The 27,924-nt window shown below is 41.2% G+C and overlaps 1 protein-coding gene across 1 annotated transcript; it reads right to left on the bottom strand.

Moving 5' to 3' along the window:
- Positions 1 to 56: 56 nt before the first annotated feature.
- Cfap210 (cilia and flagella associated protein 210) lies at positions 57 to 27,891 on the bottom strand. The gene is made up of 9 exons (XM_070033702.1): positions 27,762 to 27,891; positions 21,370 to 21,596; positions 14,127 to 14,300; positions 13,832 to 14,025; positions 10,149 to 10,305; positions 7,487 to 7,626; positions 3,293 to 3,485; positions 2,131 to 2,295; positions 57 to 493 (listed from the first exon to the last, which is right to left on the bottom strand). Exons 1-9 carry the CDS (start codon positions 27,808 to 27,810, stop codon positions 149 to 151), a joined length of 1,644 nt encoding a protein of 547 aa, XP_069889803.1. The 5' UTR covers positions 27,811 to 27,891; the 3' UTR covers positions 57 to 148.
- Between the last annotated feature and the right edge of the window lie 33 nt (positions 27,892 to 27,924).

The raw sequence follows: 27,924 nt of genomic DNA, 5'->3' as shown, positions 1-27,924 counted from the left end.
GCATTTATATATACTCAATGGGAATATTTGAAGAATCAAATCGGTCATGATTGTACTTGAGATGAAAAGCAGCTTTATTAATAGAAATTATAAGCATACATCCATTTATATTTGTATCTCATATTTACTACAATAAATTCTGTCAATCTTAAAAATAAGTAAAACCTAGCCTTCCCTTAGATTTCTGAAAATCATATTTTGTTCCCTGAGAGTTGTAAAAAGGAAGCTGGACTCCAGTAATATCATTTGCCTGATAGCTTGGTCTTAATCCTCCTCTTTCCATAAGAGGTGGTCCATGGCCGCCTCCAGGTCCTTCCTGTACAGCTTTTACAAGAGGATAAATGCATTTATTTGCTGATTCAGATTCAAATTTAATCACTTCTCTGGCATAATCCTGAAAATCCTTCTCCTTTTCAGCCATAAGAGCATTGGTACATCTGTAGTAATTGAGTTCTTCTTCTTTTGCTTGTTTTGCATTAAACTTACGTTTAGCCTATTTCGGAAAGAAAGAAAATACAATGTAAAAGAAAAATTGGAACTGGAGGCTTGGCTCAAGTGGTAGAACACCAGCCTTCAGCAATAAAGCTGAGAGCCCAAGGCCCTGAGTTCAAGCCCCAGTACTTGCAAAAAATAATAAATAGATTAAAACACACACACACACACACACACACACACACACACACACACTGGGCTGGCAAAAAATAATAAATAGATTAAAACACACACACACACACACACACACACACACACACACACACACACACACACACACACACACACACACACACACACACACACACACACACACACACACACACACACACACACTGGGCTACTACTGCTTTTTTCTTTCTTTCTTTTTTTTTTTTTAAGGGAAGCCATATTAAGGATTGAACCCAGGGCCTTCCTTGTACATGCTCAGTAAATGCTCTACCAATAAGATATGCTCTAAACATGAAATGCCACGTTTGACTTCTTTTTTTGTCCATTGTGGGGCTTGAACTCTGGGCCTGGGCGCTGTCCCTCAGCTCTTCAGCTCAAGGCAGCACTCTACCACTTGAACCACAGCGCCACTTCCAGCTTTTTCTCTTTATGTGGTGCTAAGGAAGCGAATCCAGGGCCTCATGCATGCGAGGCAAGCGCTCTACCACTAAGCCACCTTCCCAGCCCCATATTATGATTTTCTAAAAAAAAAAAAAAAAAAAAGAAAGGAAAGCAAGTGTTACTTGGATAGAATTAACATAGGATTCCGCAATTCTATTCCATCTTTTAGAATTGAAAGGACATATTTGTGGATTCCTACATTTAGAGAAGTACTATTCAATAGCCACAAGGGAGAAACCCCTCACAGGTCTGTGGGCAGCAATATGGACCAAAAAAACATGGTCCATTCATACAATATATTTACTGCCACATGCATGAACTCAGTATGCTAAATGAAATTAGCCACACCCTAAAGGATAAATACAGTAGGATTTTACTTAAATGAGGCCCCTAGAATAATAAAACTCATAGAGACAGAAGGTAGATAGGGGCATAGAGATATACACTGAAAAATGGTAAATATGGGGCTGGAGGTGGAACTCAGAGCAAGGTGCTTGCTTAGCATGGGCAAGGCCCTAGGGTCAAGCACTGCAAGAAAGAAAAAGGCTAGGAAACATAAACATTTCTGGGTTCCATCCCTAGCACACATATGCACACGTGTGCAAACACACACACACACACATACATGTTAAAAGTTTGCTTTTATGCTGTATTTCAAATATAAAAAGCTTAACTAAAATCCCTCAAATAACTGATGACACATTTAAATGGACTCTTCACAAAAGGAGTCACACACAGCTAAGAACATGAGAAGCTGTTCATGATCCTCAGTCATTAGGGAAATGTAAACTGAAGCCATGAGATAACTACAGTCGAACAGTGGACTCAAGATAAACATTCCTGTAAAGGAACAACCTAACATGAACTTCAGTGCAGATGATGCAAAGGCAAACCTCACAGGTATAAGGTAGTCTACTGTGGTAACCATAGCAACCATTCCTAACAAAGGAAACTGGGAAACAGGAAACTAGCATGAAAACTGCCTTACATATTTATCACTAAAATGTGTATTTAGAAAGTAATTACCATTCGTTGAATATGGTCATCTTGAAGATCTTGGAGTTTTTTACTAGCTTTGTTTTTTTTCTCTTTTTCCTGCTCCAAATAAATCTCATCTGCTTTTTTGACAGCCTCCAAGTACTCTTTGAATTCTATTTTTCGTTGTCTTTCTTCTTCCTCTTTGTTTTTCATCTAGACAATGAAAATTTTTTTAATTAAAATTAATTTTAGCAGCCAGTTCTAATTAAAACCAGAACAGAGTTAGAATCCTCCAAGTAGAAAGTTAGCCAGGAGTGAAGCAGGGGCAGAGAAATATGTGCATCTGTGTTGATATGGTAGGTTTACTTTTGTTTCATTTTTTTCCCTGAATATTAGGAAATGCCTAATGAAAACACCAGTAAAATAGAACAACTCCTTGGGTTTAAAAGATAAAATACAGCTAGGTATTATGGGGCATGCCTGTAATTTCTGCACTAGGGAGGCTGGTGCTGGAGGATCTTAGTTTGAGACCAGCCTGGATTACATAGCCAGTTTAGAGGGGATGATGGAGGAGGAAAAAGAAGAAATAGAAGAAGAAAATGAGTGAGGGGAAAAAAGAAAGGAAGGGATGGATGGAGGGGGAATGGGGAGAGTGGTGAGAAATGAGGGAAGGAAAAAAGGAGGAGAAAAGAAGGAAGAAGGGAGGGAAGAGGGAGAAAATATAGGCACAAAAGATTTTAAGGAACTATAGGTGAAATATTGCTAGCATTTATCAATGTATAATTTAAATGTTATGACAGTCAATTTACAGGATTGACTTAACATTGTAACTGAATAATTTTTTGTATATATTTTATTGTAAAAATACTGTACAGAGGGGTAAGGTAATGAGTATATTTCCTATCAAGTATTACCTCCTCCTTCGTTTTTCCCCTATATAACTGAATAATTTTTATGTGGTTTAAAACATTTAAATGAATATACATTAAATAAATAACAATCTTTACACTTAAACTGGTTCTGAAAAAGATGCTACTCTGCATCTACAAATATCAGTAGCTGACTGTCATCAGATTCTACTTGGAAGTCACCAATGGTTTCAAGAATATAGGAAGAGAATCTATACAATTTTTTTATCTCTGCTAGATTTGGGTCAGAGAGCCAGAGGGTGTGGATGCCATGCTGGAAAAGTCTTAGTTGAATTGTTTACCACAGTGTCTCTATATTCTGCAATTGCTTTTATTTCTGCTTCAGTTTTTTCCTTCTTTTCCTTTTCTCTTTTTTCCAACTCAGTCTCAGCTTCTACACTATCTCTAGCAAAAATCAAATCTTCATTATCAAGTTTCTTTTTCATTAGTTCACTCAGGAAGTTATTTATTCTTTTTCTCCGCTCTTCCATTAGCCTAGAACAAAAGGAACAGATTTGTAATGGAGCCAAGGGAACTTCCTTATGAAGGCTGAGATATTTTGCAATCTATAAAACTAAAAAGATGCATTACTCTCTTTACACATTGTTTCAAGTGAATATTAATTTGTCACATATTTTACATTTATTTTTAATGGCTAAGATAAGGAATTTATAATAAAAAAGTAATAAATATTTCTAAAAATTAAAAGTCATGTATATGGTTGTATTGTATTTATGTGTATGTATATGTGTATAGGAAAAAGTTGTTGCCAGGTGCCAGTGGCTCACGACTACTCAGAAGGCTGAGATCCTGAGTTCAAGCCTAGTACCATCACACACACACACACACACACACACACACACACACAATTAAAATTCTCCATATTGGAGACTGTTTAAAAATACTTTATTAGGGCTGGGAAGTTGGATTAGTGGTAGAGTGCTTGCCTAGCATGCATGAAGCCCTGGGTTCCATTTCTCAGTACCATAAACAGAAAAAGCTGGAAGTGGCGCTGTGGCTTAAGTGGGAGAGTGCTAGTCATGAGCAAAAAAAGAAGCTGAGGGACAGTGCTCAGGCCCTGAGTTCAAACCCCAGGACTGGCAAAAAATAAAATAAAATACTTTATTAGACTACCTGCTTGTTCTAACACTGAAGGCTTATGCAATAAATGACCTTTAATTAAACCTAAGAAAATAGTTATCAAAATAGTGAATAAATTCATCCTCCCACTATCATGTTTAGAATTTGTTGACGATGTGTTTTTACAACCTTCTCCCTTTCACTATTAGATTCCCAGATTCTCTCTCTAGTCAAGGGCCAAATATGTATATAGCACATAACTATATATATATATATATATATATGTATGTATATATATATGCATATATATATACACATATATAGTGCCACTCCTAGGGCTTGAACTCAGGGCCTAAGTGCTATCCTGGAGCTTTTTTTCCCCTCATGGCTAGCATTCTATCAGTTGAGTAATAGCTCCACTTCCAGCTTTTTTTTAAAAAATAGTATGTTGGAGATAACAATCTCACGGACTTTCCTGCCCAAACTGGCTTCAAAGCTAATGTCAACCCTTGAGTAGTTAGGATTAATTACAGGCATGAGCCACCAGTACCTGGCTAATAAATATATTTTGTTAAAGGAATAGGGAAAGGAAACTGGTTAATTAGTGTGACAATTCACTAATTTATTGATTGAGCAAAGTGCGCAAGAAATGATGAAAAGAATTAGTGCATAGCCAAAGTCTAAAGTAAAGAAAAAAAGACATTTATGCAATAACTATCTAAAGCAAAGGATGATACATGTCATGAGAATTCTAGAAAGCGATATGGACAGAGGAGGAGAAAAGGAATATTGTATAAAGGAGGACTTCCAAATCCTGTACAGTTGTAAAGGTATACTGTATACCAGGCACTACTCCAGGTGCTAAGAACATAACAGTAAACAAAAGCATTAAAACAAAAGTAAACTCTTTTCTCTTATGGAGGTTTTATTATTGCTGGGAGAGAGGGATATAAACAAAACAGTTAAAAGGCAGATGCCAGTGTCTCACACCTGTAATCTAGCTACTTGGAAGGCTGAGATTTGGAGGATTAAGGTTTAAGACCAGTTGGCAGAAAGGTTCCCAAGACCACCTTCTCAACCCATAGCTGGATGCAGTGGTGCATTCCTGTCTTCCCAGCTATGTGGCAGCTAAGATCAAGAGGACTGTTTTTCCAAGCCACCCTGGGCAGAAATGTCCACCAGTCTCCAGCTCAGTGGAAGAAGGTGGATGTGGTGGCATGTGTCTGTCACCAAACTACAACAGGAAACTTAACACAGGCAGATTGCTGCCAGGTGTGTACCTGAGCAGGAAGTAAGACACTATCTCAAAAATAATGTGTAAAAGAGGGATAGAGACCAGGCTCAGCAGGAGAGCACCTGTCTACCAAGCACTAGGCTCTGCCTTCAACATAGTATCACAATAAATTGAATAAATAAATTGTAATACAATATAGCTACCAAGCAATGAAGTAAAAGAAGGCAGTTAAAGGGATAAAGGTGTTTTGATTTGAATTGTACCCATGTCTTGAAAGCCTATCACCAGCCTGTGTATGCAAGGGGGAGGGGAATGGAACCCATAAGAGGCCTGGGGTCTAGTGAAGGGAAATTAGGTCACTGGGGTCATGCCCTTGAAGGGAATATTGGAATCCTGGCCCTTTCTCTCATGCTTTCTCTCTCCCTCTCCCTCTCCCTCTCCCTCCCTCTCTCTCTCTCTCTCTCTCTCTCTCTCTCTCTCTCTCTCTCTCTCTCTCTCTCTCTCTTCTTTTTCTCTCACCTCTCCTTTCTCTCCCTCTCTTTTTCCTTTCTCCTCTCTCCTTTGTCTCTCTCCCTCCTGTCTCACCTCTCCCTCCCTCCCTCTATCTCTGTGTGTCTCTCTCTGTCCCTTTCTTCAACTGCCATGAGTGAAGGCTTCCTCTACCCTGTAGCCCACCATGATGTGCTGAAGTCTTGCCACAGACCCAAAGGCAACATAGGCTGAAACCTCCAAAACCATGAGCCAAAATAGCTCAGGTATTTCTTACAATTATGGAAACGAAGCAAAGCATGCAATTTTATGTTGTCTTACTTCCTCTTTTGTCTTTGATCTACAGAGTGTAATTTTTTTTTCCTCTTTTGTCTTTGATCTACAGAGTGTAATTTTTTTTTTTTTGTCAGTCATGGGGCCTGAACTCTGGGCCTTGGCGCTGTACTAAGCCACAGCGCCATTTCCAGCTTTTTCTGCTTATGTGGTGCTGAGGAATCAAACCCAGGGCCTCATGCATACAAGGCAAGCACTCTACCACTGAGCCACCTTCCCAACCCCAGAGTGTAATTTTAAATAAAGGGATTAGGAAAATCCTCAAGGAGAAGGTAATATTTAAGTAAAGATCTGGAAGAGGTAGTAAAGCAAATTATATGTACTCTGGAGGTGTCTGTTACCCACAGAGTGTACAGGAAGAGTGCAGAGTTGGTTAGAACAGGTGAAGAGAAGAGTACAGTAGGAGATGAGATCTGGAAAATGAAGGTGGGATGCGCTGGGCATCCGGAGGGCATGGAGTGTGGGGGGCATTGTAAAGACTGAGGGTTTTGCACAGGGAGATGCATGATCTAGACAGAAATACCTGGACTACAATCTGCCTTCCCCCTTGTCTCTCCACCCATCCCACACTGCACATGATGTAAAGAAATAACTTTCAAGTCTCATTTTATGAGACACTTGTTTATCAAATCTTAATCAATCCCTCTATTGATAAAACACTGGTGAATGCTCTCCTCTCGCTGAAATTCTCTTCCTTAACGTTTCTTTGGTTTTCCGCCAATCTTTAGAAGCTATTCTCTTGTGTTCTTTCTCCATTTGACCTTTACAGATGGAGTTCCCTAGGGACTAGGCCACCTTCATTTCCTAGCTGTCACCCTAAGTGAACTCACCTGTATCCACAGCTGGCACTACCACTTACATTCTAATGGCTCACAGAGCCTTTTCCAGCTCATCTTTCCCTTAGAAGACCAATATATTTAACTATCCATCCAAGAGAGTCCTTCAAAAGCCAAAGGATAGCTTCGTCGTCGTCGTTTTTTTGTTTTGTTTTTTTGGTCGGTCGTGGGGCCTGAACTCGGTCTGGGCATTGTCCCAAAGCTCTTCAGCTCAAGGCTAGTGCTCTACCACTTGGGTCACAGTGCCACTTCCAGCTTTTTCTGCTTATGTGATGCTGAGGAATCGAACCCAGGGCCTCAATCATGCAAGGCAAGCACTCTACCACTGAGCCACCTTCCCAGCCCCTAAAGGATAGTATAACTCTTTTCATGTCCTAAATAAAAACCATCATGTCACCATATGCCTAGTCATATAAACAGTGGTACTTCCATTCCTAAAGTCCACACTTCCTTAACTTTTGACTTCCTGTGAAATAATTTCAGACAGTCCTTCATTAACTATACATGTTATTTTAAAATTCTACCTGTCCATTTCAGCTTCTTTGTCTCGTCGCATTTGTATAAGGCGCTTTTTTGCTATGATCATTTTTCTAATCTTTTCATCTTCCTCTTCCTGCTGCTGTTGTTCTACAGCTTTAATGATATTTTTATCATTCATATGTTCCTTGAAGAAATAAATACATATTACCTTCTCCAAAAAATATTTCACATATCAATATCTATCAAAACCTTCAAATAGTCTTAGCTTCTAATGTAGCCATTTCTTTGCAGGAAATATGTCCCAAATGAGTAGAACTGTGAATAAAGGTACCAAACACATACATACATACATATGTCGGTCGTGGGGGCCTGAACTCTGGGCCTGAGCACTGTCCCTCAGCTCTTCAGCTCAAGGCTAGCCTGCTACCACTTGAGCCACAGTGCCACTTCCAGCTTTTTCTGCTTATATGGTGCTGAGGAGTTGAACCCAGAGCCTCATGCATGCAAGGCAAGCACTCTACCACTGAGCCACAATCTCTAAATGTTCAATAATAGAAAAATGGTAAAAATAAACCATAATCTCAGTGACATGATAGAGAGAGTAAAATATAAAATACTACATAGTATATTCCAATTTCATATCTTGGGCCACAAGGCAAATTTGAGACTACAGAGTAAGACCTTGTCTCAAAAAAAAATAAACTAAAATCATTTATTTTTGTCCATCATGGGACTTGAACTCACAGCCTGGGCACTTTTCCCTGAGCTCAAGGTTGGTACTCTACCATTTTGAGCCACAGTACTACTTCTGGTTTTCTTGTGGTTAGAGATAAGACTCTCATGGACTTTCCTGCCTGGACTGGCTTTGAACCATGATCCTCAGATCTCAGCCTCCTGAGTAGCTGGGATTACAGGCATGAACCACTGGCACCCGGCTAAAATAAAAATTTTTTATAGTCTCAAAGAAGTCATACCATACTACTTGACTTTGCAAATAAAATATTTATATAACTATAATAACGATTTACATAAAATTGTGGTATTTAGTTAGGGAGTGGAAGATGAGAAGAAGAATATGAAAGAAAGAGTTAAATCCTCAACTACCAGGACAACAAGGCAGAAACCTCTCTCCAAGCCACATAAAGCAATATTAGTATCTTTTAGATCCTTCTACACATTTTAAGACCTAAAAATAGAATATTTAGAATATAATTTTTCAAGCCAGGCACCTGTTCACACCTGTAATGCTAGCTACTCAGGAGGCTCAGATCTGAGAATCCAGTTCAAAGCCAGCCTGGGCAGAAGTCTGTGAGATTCTTAGCTCCAGTTAATCAGCAAAAAACTGAAAGTACAAATGTGACTCAAGAGGTAGAGTGCTAACCTTGAGCCAAAAGCTACATGAAAGCATGAGGCCCTGAGTTCAAGCCCCTGTACCTTTAACTTGAAAATGGTTGTCTGCAGGAAGCAAAATCAAAATGGACAGTACAAAAAACTGCAACTTTTCCTTTGAGCCTTTAGGTGTTTAGTGTTTTAATTCTATGCATGTACTATTTTAGCATTTTCTAAAAAATTAAAAGAACATATAAAATTGTGAAATAAGCTAGGCGAGGGTGGCTCCCTCCTGTATTCTTAGCTACTCAGGAGGTTGAGATCCAGAAGATCAAGGTTGGAAGCCAGCCAGCCAGAAAAGTTAACTAGACTCCATCTCCAAGAGAACTAAAATAAAGTCAAGCCGGAAGCATGGCTCAGCCTAGCAAGCATGAAACTAAGTTCAAACCCAAGTACCACACACACACACAAAAGATGTGATACAAACTCTCATTTTAAGGAAACTCATTTGAAAAAGAAATTTCATTCATTTTATGTGCATGAGAGCACATAAAATCATAGCAACTGCCGGGCATCAGTGGCTCATGTCTGTAATTCTACCTACTCAGGAGGCTGAGATCTGAGGATCACAGTTCAAAACCATCCCAGACAGGAAAGTCTGTGAGACACTCTTATCCCCAATAAAACCACTAGGAAACCAGAAGTGGTGCTGTGGCTCAAGTGGTAGAGTGCTTGCCTTGAGCTGAAGAGTACAGGGACAGTGCCCCAGCCCAGAGTTCAAGCCCCACTACTAACCAAAAAAAAAAAAAGAGCTCAGAGACAGCACCCAGACCCAGAGTTCAAGCCCCACGACTGACACACACACAAAATAAATCATAGCAAATACACACTCTTAAAAGTATATATTCTGTTAGCAACACAACTTAATAGCAGTTGTTTTCTCTTACATTATTATTATCTGGAGGTGTGTGTGTGTGTGTGTGTGTGTGTGTGTGTGTGTGTGTGTGTGTGTGTGTGTGTGTGTGTGTGTGTGTGTTTTCTCTTATATTATTATTATCTGGAGGTGTGTGTGTGTGTGTGTGTGTGTGTGTGTGTGTGTGTGTGTGTGTGTGTGTGTGTGTATGCACACACAGTCCTGGGGCTTGAACTCAGGACCTGAGCATTACCCATAAGCATTTTTTTGTTCAAGGCTAGTTAGTGTTCTGCTACTTTAGCCACAGCTCCTTTGTAGCATTTTGGTGCTTAAATAAGACTCCTAACTGGGCTTGCTTTGAACCGTGATCCTCAGATCTCAGCCTCCTGAGTAGCTAGGATTACAGGGGTGAGCCACTGGTATATGACTTGTATAATTTTTGAACTTTTGTATTTTCAACTTACCAAAAATAGTCTCCTGCTTTCATCTATCTCTTCTTTTCTCTTGATTGCTTTTTTTTTAATTTCTATTTCATACAGTAAATTCTGTCGCTTCATTTCCTCGGCATCTTTTTCTTCACATTTTCTCCTTTCTTCTTCTTCATCTTTCCGTTCCTTCATTCTAAAGCAAAAACAAGTATAACTTGGAGCAAAACAGTGAATTAGATTCTTATCTTGGATGGGGGAAGCTTAAGAAAGAATTTGTGAATGTCTTTAGGGAAAAAGAAGAGACATCAAGTAGCAGCTACTAAAACAAATCAAAACAACCCAGAGTTGCCAATATATTCTTCAAAAGGCCTCACCAAAATGAGATTTACACCAGATTCAAGTGTTCCTTCTCTTTAGAAAGGACTAGTTAACTGGTAAAGGGGGAAAGTTCCTAATCTCTAGTGCTTCTCAACGTTGGTATTATATAATGATGCCACAGGTATTTAAACAGTGATTTGCCATAAAGCACTGAGTCTCTACTTGGGCTCCTGTGTTAACCAAATACAGGAGAAAAACTTGGTATCCCTGTTTCCATTTTTCTCTGTCTTTGTCTAAGTCATTCTCTTTACAGTCACTATGCAATCACCTGGGGATCCAGGAGGACATATTAGTTGATGATCTTTATGACAAGGAATCAACAATAGCCCTAAGGAACATCAGAGTATTGTAGAACGTCCCCCCCCCCCCCATAGAACAATTGTCTAAAATGATGAGACTGCCCTCTGGAGCAGAAGTAATCTCAGATTGCTCCCATCAAATGATGAGCGCAATAACCTCTAGAGAATCACAACTGACAATGACCAACCAGGCCACAGCTATGACTGGGACTGAGGGACCGCTACCCTCAGTTCTTTGTTTACTTAAACCTGAAGCTCATGCCTGTATCTTGCAGATGGCTGAAGTATTTACTTTGCCTCTTCCTGAGTCTGCCCATACCATGTAATAAATTTATTTTCTCAGCCATTCACCATTAGTATGACTGGACCTGAGATGTGGAGCCAAAAAAAAAGCTGGGTCTGAGGCATACAGTTCTAGTTTCAGTGCTATGTAAGCTATGAACTTAGGCCCTCAAGAGATGGGTCTTGATGGAAAAAGGAGCAAAAGTCCCCTTACTCAAATGGCCACCTGACTTGTTATTCTCGCTGCCGTTGGCTAGCTATTAATGCCATCTGAGCCACTAGTGACTAAATGCTTGTTGTCCGTGTGGGATCTGTGTAGGTTTTTATTTTTTTTTGGGGGGGGGTCCAGTTGTGGGGCCTGAACTCTGGGCCTGGGCACTGTCCCTCAGCTCTTCAGCTCAAGGCTAGCGCTCTACCACTTGAGCCACAGCACCACTTCCAGCTTTTTTCTTTTTGCTTATGTGGTGCTGAGGAATCGAACCCAGGGCCTCATGCATGCAAGGCAAGCGCTCTACCACTGAGCCACCCTCCCAGCCCCCTGTGTGGGTTTTTGGGAGACATCCCCTCACCCCAGGGAGGTCCTCACTGTGGAGCTTAAGAATCTCTAACACCACCTCTTCAACTTACTTCCTGAGCTCCACATCAATCACTGCCAGGAGCTCCTGGTCTGCAGTTAAAACAGACTCTGGATCCCAGGAACCCCCTCAGATAGCAGCCAACCCTATGCCCAAGATAAAAATGAAGTGGACTGCAATGTTTCTGGTTTGGACACCTTAGTGGAAAGGGATGCAATTGGATAATCCACTGTATGGATGGGACTCAATAATTCTCCAGTAGCCATGTTGAGATACCTAGAGATAGGGCATGGAGATATCCTGGAGACAGCTGGATGGAGGGAGTGATCTACAAGTACTATATGTAAGGTGGCTTTTAAGTCTGTAAAAGGGATACAAATCACACCTTCCACATCATCTTATCCAAGGGTAAATGATATAAAACTATCCTATGGGGCTTTTTTCCTTCTTTTGGGAAGCTGATGGGATTAACAGGCTATAATTAGTAAGTTTTTTTTTTTTTTAAGCAAGGTCTATAAGCCTCTTCCTACAAGAGCAACTGAACCATCTATAGAGGAATAAGAGCTATGGCAATAGGTACTCTCCAACATTTCTTTCCAACCTGAATAAGATTCTTGGTCATAGATCCCTCTGTGTGGTAGTTGTGGTGTCGGTATAAATCTTATTTATTTCCTCTGGAACTCACACTGGTCAAAGTGCTATAGTGGAATGGGCTGTGTGGGTCTGGAACCTAGAGATTATTTAGGAGGTTTGAAAAGTCTCATTTTCATCCAGGCACAGTGGCTCATGCTTGTAATCCTAGCTACTAAGAATGCTGAGATCTGAGGATCTAGGTGGGAAGCCAGCCCTGGCAAGAAAGTCCATGAAACTCTTATTTTCAGTTAACCTGCAAAAAGCTGTAAGTAGAGCTGGAGTTCAAGTGGTAGAATGCTAGACTTGAGCAAAACAGCTAAGGAAGATCCTGATTTCAAGTCCCATTTCAAGACACATACACACACACACACACACACACACACACACACACACACACACACGACACACACACGCACAGACACACACACACACACACACACACACGAAATCTCATTTTCAGGCAAAGGACCAGAAGTTGTGTTCAGTAATTGATTGCTAAGTATAGTAAGTTAGTGATTACAAATACTATCAGCCAGGTGCTGGTGGCTCATGCCTGTAATCCAAGCTACTCAAGAGGCTGAGATCTGGTGATTGCAAGGAAGGAAAGTCTGTGAGACTCTTCTCTCCAATTAACCATCCAAAAACCATAAGTGGAGCTGTGGCTCAAAGCAGCAGAGTACTAGATGAACACAAAAGCTCAAGGAGAGCTCAGGCCCTGAGTTCAAGCCCCACAATGGAGAAAAAAAAAAGAATCCCACTATCACTGTCACTATCCGTCACTCCCCTGACAGTCAGGAACTGGAGAGTGGCTTGGGTGGGCAGTTCTCAAGAGGCTGCCCTCAAGGTATCATGGTGCTGTCCTGTGAAGGCTTTTCTAAGGCTGGGTAATCCATTTTCACAACCTGTTGGCAGAGTTGAGTTCTTTACCACAACAAAGCTGCTCAGCAGAGTCCAGTCTAGATCAGCCAACCAACAGATGCAGGAGAAAAACACACTGACAGCTAACTGCCATTATGTTGTGGTTGTTTGTTATACCATTATTACAGCAATAGTAACCACCACATAATCTGTGGGTGAGGAAGAAAAAGTGTTTGTTTGCGTGACTGAGTCTGCCTGTCCTCCTGCCTCCATCTCTGAGTTCTGAGATTATAGGATTCTACCACCACATCCAGTTCTAACAGTGACTTCTAACATTTTCTTTGTACTTGTGTGTGTGTATCAGTCCTGGGGGTTGAACTCAGGACCTGAGTGTTGTCTCTGAGTTTCTTCGCTCAATGCTATCACTCTACCATTTGAGCCGCAGCTCCATTTCCAACTTTTTTGGTGGTTAATTGGAGATGAGTCCCATAAACTTTCTTGCCCAGGCTGGCTTTGAACCGTGATCCTCAGTTCCCAGCCTCCTGAATAGCTAGGATTACAGGTATGATCCACCAGCATATGGTCTCTTCTTTATGTTTTTCTGCTAAGTATTTTAGCATGGTGCTTGTGTAATCAGCACTATATCAATAACGAGAAAAAGAAGATATGGAAAGGGTGATTTCTATATACATACTGTTTTAGGTGATCTTTGGCAAGAGCTATTCTTTCTCTACGTTGTTTTTCTACTTTTTCTTGCTCTTCTTTAACAGCTTTTTCAACATTGAGTTTCAATTGTTCCTCCCATTTTTTATCTGATTTTATGTTGCTCTTTTGGAATTCAATCTGGGCTGCACGTTCAGTTACAACTCTACTGAGAAGCAGTCCTGACTATAAAAAAAAAAGTGCAATGAAGTGTAAATATGAAATGTAGTGTAAATATTCATAGCTATAATTAATTATGCATGTAAAACAAATAACAAGGGAAGTACATGAAAGTTTTTCATTCTTTCTGTCTGATACAACTGAGTTTGCTTTGCTTTTTCAATGGCCTTTTTCCTTTCTCCTTGTTTGTATATTTCTTCGTCCAGATCAATGATTTGTCTTTCTGCCTCAATTTCTTCATCACGCTTCTTTTTGGCTTTAAGTTTCTGTTCCCTCATCCCCTGTAAAAAGACAAAAGCATTTTGTTTCTGAAGATCAAACCCAGGACTTTGTGCATCCTAAGTAAGCACTCTGCCATTGAGGTATATCCCCAATCCAAAAGCACTAGTTTTTGTGTGCCAGTCCAGGAGCTTGGGTGCTATTTGGTTTAGCTATTTTGTACCACTGGAGACACATCTTCACTTCTGGCTTTATGCTGGTTAGTTGGAGATTAGAATCTACTGCCTAGGCTGTCTTTGAACCATGATCCTTGTATCTCAGCCTCCTGATTATAGCCTCCAGGATTACAGTCAGGATTACAGTCTTGATTCACCAGCAACTGGCTCAAAAGAACTCTTTCATTTTCTAATTTAATTTTACCAAAATTGAATATTATAATGTGATCATTTGAACTTCCATTATTGGTTTTTGTCATTTTTTGTGTAATTGATTAAACAAAGAGGTTACATTCTGTGTGTGTGTGTGTGTGTGTGTGTGTGTGTGTGTGTGTGTGTGTGTGTGTGTGTGTGTTGGTATTAGGCTTGGGCACTGTCCCTAAGTTTTATTGCTCAAAGCTGGCACTAACACTTGAGCCTCAGCTCCACTTCTAGCTTTTTAATGGTTAACTGAACCACAGTCTTCAGATCTCAGTCTCTTGAGTAGCTAGGATTGTAGGTGTGAGCCATTGGCACCCAAGCAAAGTTACTTCGTTGTTTTGTTTGTTTGTTTGTTTGTCAGTCATGGGGCTTGCACTCTGGGCACGGGCGCTGTTTCTGAACTCTTCAGTTCAAGGCCAGCACGCTACCACTTGAGCCACAGTGCCACTTCCGGTTTCTGGTGGTTTATTGGAGATAAGAGTCTCATGGATTTTCCTGCTGGGGCTGGCTTTGAACCACTATCCTCAGATCTCAGCCTCTTGATTAGCTAGGATTACAGGCGTGAGCCACTGGAGCCCCACTAAGGTTACATATTTGAATTAACTTTTTTCTTTCTTTCTTTTTTTTTTTTTTTTGCCAGTCCTGGGGTTTGAACTCAGGGCCTGGGCACTGTCCTTGAGCTTCTTTTGCTCAAGGCTAGCACTCTACCATTTGGACCACAGTGCCACTTCTGGTCTTTTTTGTTTATGTGGTACTAAGAAATTGAACCCAGATCTTCATGCATGCTAGGCAAACATTAACTTTTTTTTTTTGCGGGTCGTGGGGCCTGAACTCTGGGCCTGGGTGCTGTCCCTCAGCTCTTCAGTTCAAAGCTAGTGCTCTACCACATGAGCCACGGCGCCTCTTTTGGCTTTTTCTGTTGCTGAGGAATCCAACCCAGAGCTTCATGCATGCAAGGCAAGCACTCTACCACTGAGCCACCTTCCCAGCCCTGAGTTAACTTTTCATAGGACCAGCACGCTTTCCCTGTACTACTCTTCTTGAGTTAACTTTTTAATTGAATTATTTAGGGAGGTAGTACATCTACATAATCAAAATGCAAATGCAGCCTGATGCCCAGTGGCTCAGACCTATAATCCTAGATACTCAGGAGGTTGAGATCTGAGGATCATGGTTCAATGCCAGCCCAGGCAGGAAAATCCGTGAGACTCTTATCCACTAGAATTAACCACTAGAATACAAGAAGTGGTACTATAGCTCAAGTGGTAGAGTGCTGACCTTGAGCTAAAGAACTGAGGGACAGCACCTAGGCCCATAGTTCAAGACCCACAACCGACAAAACAAACACACACACACACACACATCATAGAAGTACACAGTGAGTTTTTCTCTACAGTTTTAACTTTCATCTGCAGTGTCTTCTCATTATAAGATAATTACTATGACTAGTTTCTATATTTCCATATAGTTATGTAACTACAGAGAGGAACTTTATACCCAACTACATACCCAACTTACTGCTTTTGTTCACTTAAAAAACCAATACCAGGGAGGGGGGAGGCTGGGAAGGGAGGTGAAGGGTAAACAAAGGAGGAGGCTGCAATGCTTGGTAAGAAATGTATGCATTATCCTGCCCATGTAATTGTAGCCCCTCTGTACAGTATGTTCTCAAATAAAATAAAATAATATTAAAAAAAAATCAACACCAGCATATTTTATGTTTCTCTACACCCTGAGGATTTTATTCAATGAGTCATGTCATATGAAGTCTTTCTTTACCTTTGTTTGTGATATCTTTGTCTTATTTACACTGACATCCTGAAGAGATCATTTATGTTAAAATATGATTAATGTTAAAATTTTCCTGTTTAAACTTAGGTCTTTAAACTTGCTAAAATTCATTTTTTAAATTTCTATACCGTTGGGATGTAATTTAATCCTTTTCATATGTCAGTTATCTCAGACTCAGTTATCAGATTTCCATCTTCTCCCTTCTGATTGTGATACCTTTTCTATCATATGCCAGGTTCGCATAGGTAACACGTGTTTGTTCTAGGTTGTCTCTTCTTTAGGGTAGTGCCTCTGTGAAATGCAATATGTAGTCTGGGCTGATCTCAAATTAATGATCCTCCTGATTCTGCCATCCAAGTGCTGGAATTTCAGGCATGTGCCATCAAACCCAGCTAGGTTGTCTTATTTTAATGAATTACCACCTTATATTTCATCTGTACTTGGCCTGTGTCACAGTTTTTACTACTCTGTATTTGTGTGTGGGGGTGTGTGCGCGTGCGTGCACAAGTGTGCAAGCACATGTGCATGTGTGCTATACTGGGGCTTGAACACATGGCCTCTTGCTTTTTTCCACTAAAGTTGGTGCTTAGTTGCTCTTGGTTTTTATAGTAAGTCTTTCCACTGGTAAGATGGATCTTCATTGGTCTTTTTAAATACCATAAAAGTAGATTCTATTTAATGTGTTATTTCAATGTAAAAGCAAAATAGAAGGTATATAGCATTTCTCATCCCTTTATATACTAGAGCTCAAGACTTGCACTCTACTACTTTAAGCCAGAGCTCTACTTTTGTTTAATGGTGGTTAATTGGAGATAAAAGTTTCACAAACTTTTCTGCCCAGACTGGCTTTGAACCATGATCCTCAGATCTCAGCCTCCTGAGTAGCTAGGACTATAGGCATGAACCACCAGTGCCTGGCTAGAGGGGTTTTTGAAAAAAAATTATTATAAAAATTATAATTCTAGGAGCTGGGAAGGTGGCTCAGTGGTAGAGCGTTTGCCTTGCATGCATGAGGCCCTGGGTTCGATTCCTCAGCACCATATATGCAAAAAGAAAAAAAAGCCAGAAGTGGCGCTGTAGCTCAAGTGGTAGAGCGCTAGCCTTGAGCTGAAGAGCTGAAGGACAGCGCCCAGGCCCAGAGTTCAGGCCCCACGACTGGACCCAAAAAAAAATTATAATTCTATAATTTAAAAATGCATACATTACTATGTAACTTGTGGGTAGGAATAGAAGAGGGAAACTGAGAGAAAGCAAAGGAAGGAGTGGAGTTGTTAAAAAAAAAATGTGCTCAGGGCTGGGAAGGTGGCTCAGTGGTAGAGTGCTTGCCTTGCATGTCTGAGGCCCTGGGTTCAATTCCTCAGCACCACATAAGCAAAAAGAAAAAAGCCGAAAGTGGCGCTGTGGCTCAAGTGGTAGAGCGCTAGTTTTGAGCTGAAGAGCTGAGGGACAGTGCCCAGGCCCAGAGTTCAGGCCCCACGACCGGACTCAAAAAAAAAAAAAGTGCTCATTACCTGACTTATGAAATGGTAACACCTCTGTATAAATATATTACATTTAAAAATTATATACATATATCTTTGCATGCAGTAACTTGTAGAACAGTTTCACTCTCCCCAACATTTTCTTCATGCTTATAAAGGCTTGTCAAAAACTGTCAACATGAGCCAGTACCAGTGGCTCCTGCCTGTGATCCAAGGTGTCAGGAGGCTGAAACCTGGATGGCTGAGGTTCAAAGAATGCCTGCCAAGTTAGAAAAGTCTAAGGGACTCTGTTTCCAATTAACTAATAAAGAGCAGAGCTAGATGCCTGGCTTAAGTGGGTAAGTGCTAGCTACAAGCAAACAAGCAAAAGAAAGTGCAAGGTCCTGAGGGCACAAGCAAGGGAAAAAACCAGAATGGTCACACGAACAAAATAAGCTAGACTTATTATAAACTTCTGCTATTGTGGGTGGCTCACGCCTATCATCCTAGCTACTCAGGAGGGGGAGAGCTAAGGATCCCAGTTTGAAGCCAACCTAAGCAGAAGTCCATGAGACTTTTTTTTGCCAGTCCTGGGGCTTGAACTCACTGTCCCTGAGTTTTGTTTTGTTTTGTTTTGTTTTGGTCCGGTCGTGGGGCCTGAACTCTGGGCCTGGGCACTGTCCCTCAGCTCTTCAGCTCAAGGCTAGCGCTCTACCACTTGAGCCACAGTGGCACTTCCGGCTTTTTTCTTTTTGCTTATGTGGTGCTGAGGAATCGAACCCAGGGCCTCGAGCATGCAAGGCAAGCGCTCTACCACTGAGCCACCTTCCCAGCCCCATCCCTGAGTTTCTTTTGCTCAAGGCTAATGCTCTACCATTTGAGCCACAGTGCTACTTCTGGCTTTTTCTGTGTATGTGGTACTGAGCAATTGAACCCAGGGCTTCTTGCATGCTAGGCAAACACTCTAACCCCTAAGCCACATTCCCAGCCCCATGAGACTCTTATCTCCAATTGACCACCAAAAAGCTGGAGGTGGAGCTGTGACCAAGTGATAGGGTGCTAGCTCTGAGCAAAAATGCTCAGGGACAGCAAGCACCAGGCTGAATTCAAACCCCAGAATTGGTGAGAGAAAAAAAGAAAAGAAAAAAGAAAGGAAGGAAGGAAGGAAGGAAGGAGAGAAAAAGAAAAGAAAAAAGAAAGGGAAAAGCTTCTGTCATTAGCCAGTCCTAGAGGTACCCCACCAATTCAGGAGGTGGAGGTAGAAAGATCACTTGAACCCACAAGTTCCAGACTAGTCTGGGTAACATAATGAGACCCTATCTCAAAAAACAAACAAACAAACAAACAAACAAAAAACAGGCCAGGCATCAGTGACTCACGCCTGTAATTCTAGCTACTCAGGAGGCTGAGATCTGAGGATCACGGTTCAAAGCCAGCCCGGGCAGAAAAGTCCAGGAGACTTTTTTTTTTTGGGGGGGGGTCCAGTCATGGGGCCTGAACTCTGGGCCTGGGCGCTGTCCCTCAGCTCTTCAGCTCAAGGCTAGCGCTCTACCACTTGAGCCACAGCGCCACTTCTGGCTTTTTTCTTTTTGCTTATGTGGTGCCGAGAAATCGAACCCAGGGCCTCAGGCATGCAAGGCAAGCGCTCTACCACTGAGCCATCTTCCCAGCCCCTCCAGGAGACTCTTATCTCCAATAAACCACTCAGAAAACCGGAAGTGGTGCTGTGGCTCAAGTAGTAGAGCACTGGCTTTGAGCTGAATTGCTGAGAGATAGTACCCAGGCCTAGAGGTCAAGCCCCACAACCAACCAAAAAAAGACAAAAACTATAAAACAAAAGAAAAATTTGTTCTTCAAAAGACAAGGTAACAACTCTGTACATCTTCATAAAAACAATAAAAAAACTTAAAGACAAGGTAAGAAAATGAAAACTTAAGAAGCATACTAAGAGAAATTTCTCTTCTTTTTAATTTTTATTTTTTATTGTTATTATAAAGGTGATATACAGAGGGATTAGTTACATAAGTCAGGTAATGAGTACATTTCTTTTTGGACAATGTCACCCCTTCCCTTGCTCTCTCCCAGTTTTCCCCCTCCCCTTCTCTCCCCACCCACAAGTTGCATAGCTCAGGTTCACCATAGTGTCTAGTGAGTGAGAAATTATTTCTAATAAAATGTTTGTTTTTTGTGTGTGTTTTGGTTTGGTGTTGGTTATGGGTCTTTCTATCGTGTTCAGGATGACCTCAACCTCTCTATGCAATCCTTGAACTCAAGATCCAGCTGCCTGGATATCTCTCCTCAGGGCTAGGATTACAGGTATACACAAGTATGACCAGCTTCAAGAGATATTTTTTAAATTCCCTATACTCAATAATAATAAAACATGGATATAAGTAAAAGATTTGAATAGATACTTTCTCAAAGTAGATATCCAGGTTGAAAATAAGTTTATTAATAGATGGTCAACAACATTTGTAACTAGAGAAAATTAAATTAAAACTATAATAGGATACTTTACATCTATTAGAATGTTCATAATTAAAAAGATTGATCATACTAACTGTTGGGGAGACTGTAAAAGAAACAAACACTCATATACTACTGGTGGGAATGCAGAATTGCAATGGCTTTGGAAAACAGTTACAACAATCATGTGGTTCAGCCATTCTACATCTGGAGGATATTTACCCAAGAGAAATGGAAGCGTATGTTCACATATAGACCTTTACATGAGTAAAGGTCAATAGCAAAAACATGGAAACAATTCAAAAGTAAACTGTGAAACCAGCAACAAGAGATCAGATAACTTGTAGAATACCATACCAGAGGATAGTACTCAGCAATAAAAATAAGAGAACAACTGCTGGTGGCTTACACCTGGAATTCTAGTGACTCAGGAGGCTGAGATCTGAGGATCACAGTCCAAACGCAGCCTGGGCAGGAAAGTTCATGAGACTCTTATCTCCAATAAACTACTCAGAAAAAGCCAGAAGTGGTGTTGTGGTTCAAGTTGGTATAGTACTAGACTTGAGTACAGAGGCTCAGAAACAGCATCCAGACCCTGAGTTCAAGCCTCAGGACCAGCAAAAAGAAAAAAAAAGTGAACAACAAATACATTCAACATGAATGAATCTTACACTGTTCTTAGTAAAATCTATAATATAATAAAATACTGATCAGTGATGACCTAGGATTGAAGAAACTCTAGGGTGATAAATGTTCATTATCTTAATTATAATGATGATTTCTGAAACATATACAACTGTCAAATTGCTAAATTTTATAATTTAAATATGTTGCTTATTGTTATTGTTATTACTTATACCAAAATGAAGATATTGAAAATGTGTTTCAGTGCATTTTATGACACTTTAAGCATAAAAGTATAAAAGATATGTAAGGGAATATTAAAATACAAGAGTAGGTCTTCAGTGTATGTATAGCCCTGGAAGGTTAATACTTACTGCATATGTGTTAGTCCAGTGTTTTACTACATTTTGAGATTGCAAATGCATATCTTTCTTCGCCTTTCTTTCTGCACGAAGAGCTGCTGCTTTTCTTGTCAAACCGTCAAGGCTATCCTGAATTCTTTTCCATTCATTGTGAGGAATTATGGTCACTTGCTGAAGATCTACCTTGCTAGGTAAAAGAGGCGGGTAGGAAATTCCATCTTCTCCAGAGTTCCTTATTTCTAATGAAATTAAAAACATCATGTTATTAAAAAAGTGCAAATGATTTTCTTTAGAAATTTATATATTAGCACGATACCTGGAATTGCTTTGAGTATTTAGTGTGTGTGTGTGTGTGTGTGTGTGTGTGTGTGTGTGTGTGTGTGTGTGTGTGTGTGTGTGTGTGTGTGTGTGTGTGTGTGTGTGTGTGTGTGTGTGTGTGTGTGTGTGTGTGTGTGTGTGTGTGTGTGTGTGTGTGTGTACACGCGCTTACGCGTGCATGTGCTGGACCTGGGGGCTTGAATTCAAGTGTGGGCACTGTCCCTAGCACTCTACCAGTTGAGCCACAGCTCTACTTTTGGCTTTTTGGTGATTAATTTGAGATAAGGATCTCACAGACTTTCCTGCCCACGCTGGCTTTGACTATTCATCTTCAGATCTCAGACACCTGAATAGCTAGGATTACAGGAGGAAGCAGCCACCAGCTCTCAGCTGAATTCTTATTGTCTTAAAAACAGTTTATATTGAGTGGAAAAATAAGGCTTTGAAGTCAGAGAACCTAGACTCAAGTCTTTGCTTGGCCATTTCCTTCCTATGTAAATTTGGGCAGTCATTCAACTTCTTAGAACCTTGATACCCACACTTTTTTTTTTTTTTCCTGGATACTGGGGTTTGAACTCAGAGCCTAGTACTTTCACTTGGCATTTTTGCTCAAAACTGGCACCCTAGCATTTTAGCCACACCTCCACTTCCAACTTTTTTCTGGTTAGTTGAAGATAAGAGTCTCACGAATTTTTAAAAATTATTAGTAGTTTATAGTTATTGTACAGAGGGATTACAATTACACCAGTCAGGTAATGAGTACATTTCTTTTTGTACAGTGTCTTCTGTTTACTCATTCTCTCTTAGTCCCTCCCTCCCGTCTTCATCAGTGTCCAGCGAGCTCCAATGCTGCACTTTTCACCCTTTTTCCCTTGAGTTCTGTGCCCTCCCTCCAACCCTTCCAAAAATGTACTTTTTTTTTTTTTTTTTTTTTGGGTCCAGTTGTGGGGCCTGAACTCTGGCCTGGGTGCTGTCCCTCAGCTCTTCAGCTCAAGGCTAGAGCTACTTGAGCCACAGCGCCACTTCTGGCTTTTTTCATTTTGCTTATGTGGTGCTGAGGAATCGAACTCAGGGCCTCAGGCTTGCAAGGCAAGCGCTCTACCACTGAGCCATCTTCCCAGCCCCCAAAAATGTCCTTTTTTTTTTTTTTTTTTGCCAGTCATGGGGTCAGAACTCTGGGCCTGGGCACTGTCCCTGAGCTCTTCAGCTCAAGGCTAGCACTCTACCACTTGAGCCACAGTGCCACTTCTGGCCTTTTCTGCTTATGTGGTGCTGAGGAATCGAACCCAGGGCCTCATGCATGTAAGGCAAGTGCTCTACCACTGAGCCACCTTCCCAGCCCCTTTTTTTTTTTTTTTTTTTTGCTGGTCATGGAGCTTGAACTCTGGGCCTGGGCACTGTTCTGAGCTCTTCAGCTCAAGGCTAGCACTTTACCACTTGAGCCATAGCACCCACTTCCAGCTTTTTCTGTGTATGTGGTACTGAGGAATCGAACCCAGGGCCTCATGCATGCAAGGCAAGCACTCTACCACTGAGCCACCTTCCCAGCCCCAAAAATGTACTCTTAAGCACACCATTTATAAGGTAAAGATGACAGAATCATCAAAAACTAAAAAAAGAAGTCTCTTGTTTCCGTATCTTGGAGTTTGTTTCAGTATGTATATATTATTTTTATATAAATAAGAAGAGGCACTTAGGCATATGCCTTTCTCAGAGACTTTTCTTCCCAGGCTGGTTTCAAACCTCTTTCCTTAGATCTCAGCTTCCTGAGTAGCTAGGATTACAGGTGTAAACTACCAGTACTCACCTGGAACCCTCATCTTTAAAGATGATAGCAATAACTATCCCCAATAGGTCATTATAAATAATGTTCAAAGTTAATGATGTGGCAATTCATAAATGAATAACCTTGAGACTATCCATATTCTTTAGACATTGTGATATATTCCTATTCTTTTATCAATTGATATTCTTAATTACTAACAAATTCAGTCTCACTTGTTTAAGCATGAAAGAAATTCATTATGGAATATTAGGCATCCTGTGGAATATCCCGGAAAACCAGATTCATCCTTGGAAGCTGTACATACAAAACACCATACCAGCTACATCATGAGGTCCTAGTGGAGGCTGCCCACTGGATATCACCACTGATGTCAATAAAATTAGTACACTATTGCTGCCATTCTCTCCAGAAAATGGAGTCAATATGATGTTTGCTCCTTTATACTGTTGTTTGCAGAATACAAATCTAGCATATGTCAAACTAATGGATGGGTCTTAGTTCTATGTTTGCAGTCTAGTTGCAAGGGATGCTGGGTAAATTAATTCTGCCTCCTACCTTAAGGAGGTGGTAGGGTTTATAAGATACAAAATTTGGGCTGGGAAGGTGGTTCAGTGGTAGAGCACTTGCCTTGCATGCATGAGGCCCTGGGTTTGATTCCTCAACACCACATAAGCAGAAAAAACCAGCCAGAAGTGGCACTGTGGCTCAAGTGGTAGAGCACCTAGCCTTGAGGTAAAGAGCTGAGGGACAGCGTTCAGGCCCATGATCAGACCCAAAACAAACAAACAAAAAAAGATACAAAATTTATTGAAACCAGAAAAGAGATTTGACTATTGATGGGTGGGCCAAATATAACAAAGGTACAGTGATACAATGGATAACGTTAGAGACACTGGACTTTTTCCTGAGCAGCCTGCATATTAACTATGTGGTTTAACCTTTAAGAATCTGTTTCTTTCATTGTAACATGATATTATTGGCAGTACCAGTTTTACAAGGTTGGTGTGATGGGCTGGGAATGTGGCTTAGTGGTAGAGTACTCCCCTAGTATGTGTGAAGCCTTGGGTTTGATTCCTCAGTACCCTATAAACAGAAAAAGCCAGATGTGGCATTATGGATCAAGTGGTAGTGCATTAGACTTGAACAAAAGAAGCTCAGGGACAGTACCTAGGCCCTGAGTTCAAGCCCCAGGACTAGCAAACAAAAAAGCCCAAGGTTGGTGTGGTAATTAAAGCAATACACATAAACAATTAAGCATAGTAACTGGTACCTAGCATGCTCTCAACAAATATTTGCTATTAATACTTTCATCATTTAGTTTTGAGAAGAACAGAAGCAGAGACAAGAAATGTCAAGGCTTTACAATAAGAGAAAGAGGGCTGGGAAGGTGGCTCAGTGGTAAAGCGCTTGCCTTGCATGCTTGAGGCTCTGGGTTCGATTCCTCAGCACCCATAAGCAAAAAAAAAAGCCAGAAGTGGTGCTGTGGCTCAAGTGGTAGAGTGCTAGCCTTGAGCTGAAGAGCTGAGGGGCAGCGCCCAGGCTCAGAGTTCAGGCCCACAACCGGACCCAAAATAAAACAAACATACAATATGAGAAAGAGTACTGAAAGAAAAGCTGCTAGGATTGGTTAATCATCTTAGGGTTTAAATTAAGATTGATGGGAATGAAAAGTGGTTGCTAAGCTGAAATGAATTAAGAACAACAGACACCATCGTGCCCACTTGCCTACTTCCCAAGCCTCTATATGTAGAATAAAGCCAATCAAAACTGAAAAGCAGGTACTGGGAATATGGCTTGGTGGTAGAGTGCTTGCTTAGTATGCATGAGCTCCTGGGTTTGATTGCTTGGTACCACATAAACAACAAATCAATAAAATCAAATAAAAAACACTGAGAAGCAGAAGAGTGCTCTACAAGTGTTGCCTATATTCCTTCATCTTTACTGTGAATTAGTCACTTGCAACCAAAAAGACCTGATCAAAATACATGCTTGTAGCACTTGAGCCATAGCACCACTTCTGGATTTTTCTGTGTATCAAACCCACAGCTTCATGCATGCTAAGCAAGCACTCTAGCACACATATTCCCAGCCCATGTGTTACTTTTAAACAGGATAATCAAACAGAAATGTCTTAAGTTAAAACATCTGTCTTTTAATTAATATATTCTTGGGTACATTAACATTTTTCTCTGACTTGTATTCTTGTTTTTTTTTTCTTCTTTCTTTCTTGGAAGTACTGGGAACTAAACGCAGGATTGCATGTTTACTAGACAAGTGTTCTCCAACTTAAGCCTAATCTCCCTCTCTTCTGTGTTGGTTACTTTCTACTTTGTGTCTATAATCCTTGCTTATTCAGGAGATCTGAATAGCTGAGATCTGACTATTCAAAGCCAGCCCTGGCAGAAAAGTCCCCATGAGACTCTTTTTTTTTTTTTTTTTTTTTGGTCAGTCGTGGGGCTCAAACTCTGGGCTTGGGCGCTGTCCCTCAGCTCTTCAGCTCAAGGCTAGTGCTGTACCACTTGAGCTACAGTGCCACTTCCGGTTTTCTGGTGGTTTATTGGAGATAGGAATCTCACAGTCTTTCCTGCTGGGGCTGGCTTTGAACCGCGATCCTCAGATCTCAGCCTCCTGAGTAGCTAGGATTACAGGCATGAGCCACCAGCGCCCGGCCCCCATGAGACTCTTGTCTCCAATAACCACTCAAAAACAAACAGACAAACAAAAATGAGTAGAGCAATGGCTCAAAATGGCAGAGTACTAGTCTTGCACAAAAGAACTCAGGGGCAGCACCCAGGCCTTGAGTTCAAACTCCACAGCTGACCAAAAAAATAAAATAAAATAAAATAACCAGTTTTGTGCCTAGACTAGCCTGGGCTTCAAGCATCCTACATGTGCTTCTCTATATAACTGGGATGACAGAAGCATGCCATTATGCCAAGCCATTGTGCTTACCTGGTAGCTAATATAACAGCCATTGGTTGAAATGAAGCCTTATAATTTTTTTCCCCCAGATTGGCCTCCAATCTCTGTCTCCCAAGGAGCTAGAATTACAGGTTTGAACCACCACAGCTGGCTTTTTAAATATATTTTTAATTGACATATAGCAGTTGAACATACTTATGGGGCACAGTGTCCTTTTTTGTTGTTTTTCTTCTTGGACATGGGGCTTGAATTCTGGGCCTGGGTGCTGTCCCTGAGTTCTTCAACTCAAGGTTAGTGCTCTGCTACTTAAGCCATAGCAACACTTCCGGTTTTCTGGTGATTAACTGTATATGAGTCTCATGGACTTTCATGCCAGTCTGGCTTTGAACCAGAATCCTCAGATCTCAGCCTTCTGAGTAGATAGAATTACAGGCGGGAGCCACCAGCACCCAGCTGCTGTATATTTTTGAGGATCAGAGGAGACTTAGTGGATAATATTGCTTAACAATACGCTTTTTTTTTTAAGTAGCCAGGCCAGACCTCTGTGTTAATATGGCCATACCCTCTAGAACAGATTTAATTATATGAGTACTGAGAGTGCTCTTTTTGTTTTTGTCTTTTTGTTCTTTTTGTTGTTGTTCATTTTTTGGTTGTTTTTTGTTTTGTTTTGTTTTTAACGTTCTCATTCTTTATCTGGTCTTCCACAAGCTGGCCACAAGTCAGTGGATCAAACACTAAGACTGGAATGTGTGCGCTCAGAAGCAGTAGTCAGTGGAGAACGTTACCTTGACTTTAGAGTGGATAGAATTGAGTCTTTCCCTTTAGAGACATTACTAAGGCTGGCAGATTTGCAGCAGACTCAAGTCATTGGCATTTCCGAAAGATATCCCAATCAATTCGGTAATTGACAAAACTTAGGTCCCCATCCCCACGCCTCCGGGATCTCTGGAAACTGGAAACTGGCTGAGGATCTACAGCTGGTCAGTTAGGTTAGTCTACTTTTTTTCTTTTCTTTCTTTTTTGTGGAGACTCCCCTCCCCCCCTCCCCCCGCAACTCCCCCGACGAGGAGCTTGAACTCTGAGTCCCTGGGCCTTTTTGTTTAAGGCTAGCGCCACTTCCAGCTTACAGGTGGTTAATAGGAGATGAGTCTCACGGACTTTCCTGCCCAGGTTGGCTTAGAACCCAAATCCTCAGATCTCAGCCTCCTGAGGAGCCAGGATTACAGACGTGAGCCACCGGCGCCCGGTTTCCACAACTTTCTCCCGGCTCTCTCGCTCGTCCCTTGATTTCCGCCACCATGCATCTCCCGGCAAGACGGTCTAACCTCCCCAAACTGCGTTACGGCGGATGCTTCAAACCCAGGCCGGGTCCGCTTACCAAGCACCTTCCTGGCTTGTCCGGAGCGCCTTCCGAACCGCACCACCATCTTGCTCCCCAAACATCAGATTTGGATACCAGACTATCGCCCAGCGGAGTCCAGCCGCCTGAAAGTTTCTCGGAACATTCGGTTGCTTAGCAACGCCGCCGGACGTGACGTAAG

The sequence above is a fragment of the Dipodomys merriami genome, unplaced genomic scaffold (assembly GCF_024711535.1).
Source record: "Dipodomys merriami isolate MVZ:Mamm:240054 unplaced genomic scaffold, mDipMer1.0.p SCAF_1, whole genome shotgun sequence".
Lineage (NCBI taxonomy): Eukaryota > Metazoa > Chordata > Mammalia > Rodentia > Heteromyidae > Dipodomys > Dipodomys merriami.
The sequence above is the reverse complement of the archived record's forward strand: the minus strand, read 5'-3'. Positions and strand labels throughout refer to the sequence as shown.

What these genes read in the sequence shown, in the direction of transcription:
- Cfap210 (XM_070033702.1), bottom strand. Translation starts at nt 27,810, where the DNA reads ATGGTGGTGCGGTTCGGAAGGCGCTCCGGACAAGCCAGGAAGGTGCTT. An exon ending in AAAGAATGAAAAACTTTCAT is followed by an intron (nt 14,026 to 14,126) that starts GTACTTCCCTTG and finishes TTTTTTTTATAG; the next exon opens with TCAGGACTGCTTCTCAGTAG. An exon ending in ATGACCATATTCAACGAATG is followed by an intron (nt 494 to 2,130) that starts GTAATTACTTTC and finishes TTTCCGAAATAG; the next exon opens with GCTAAACGTAAGTTTAATGC.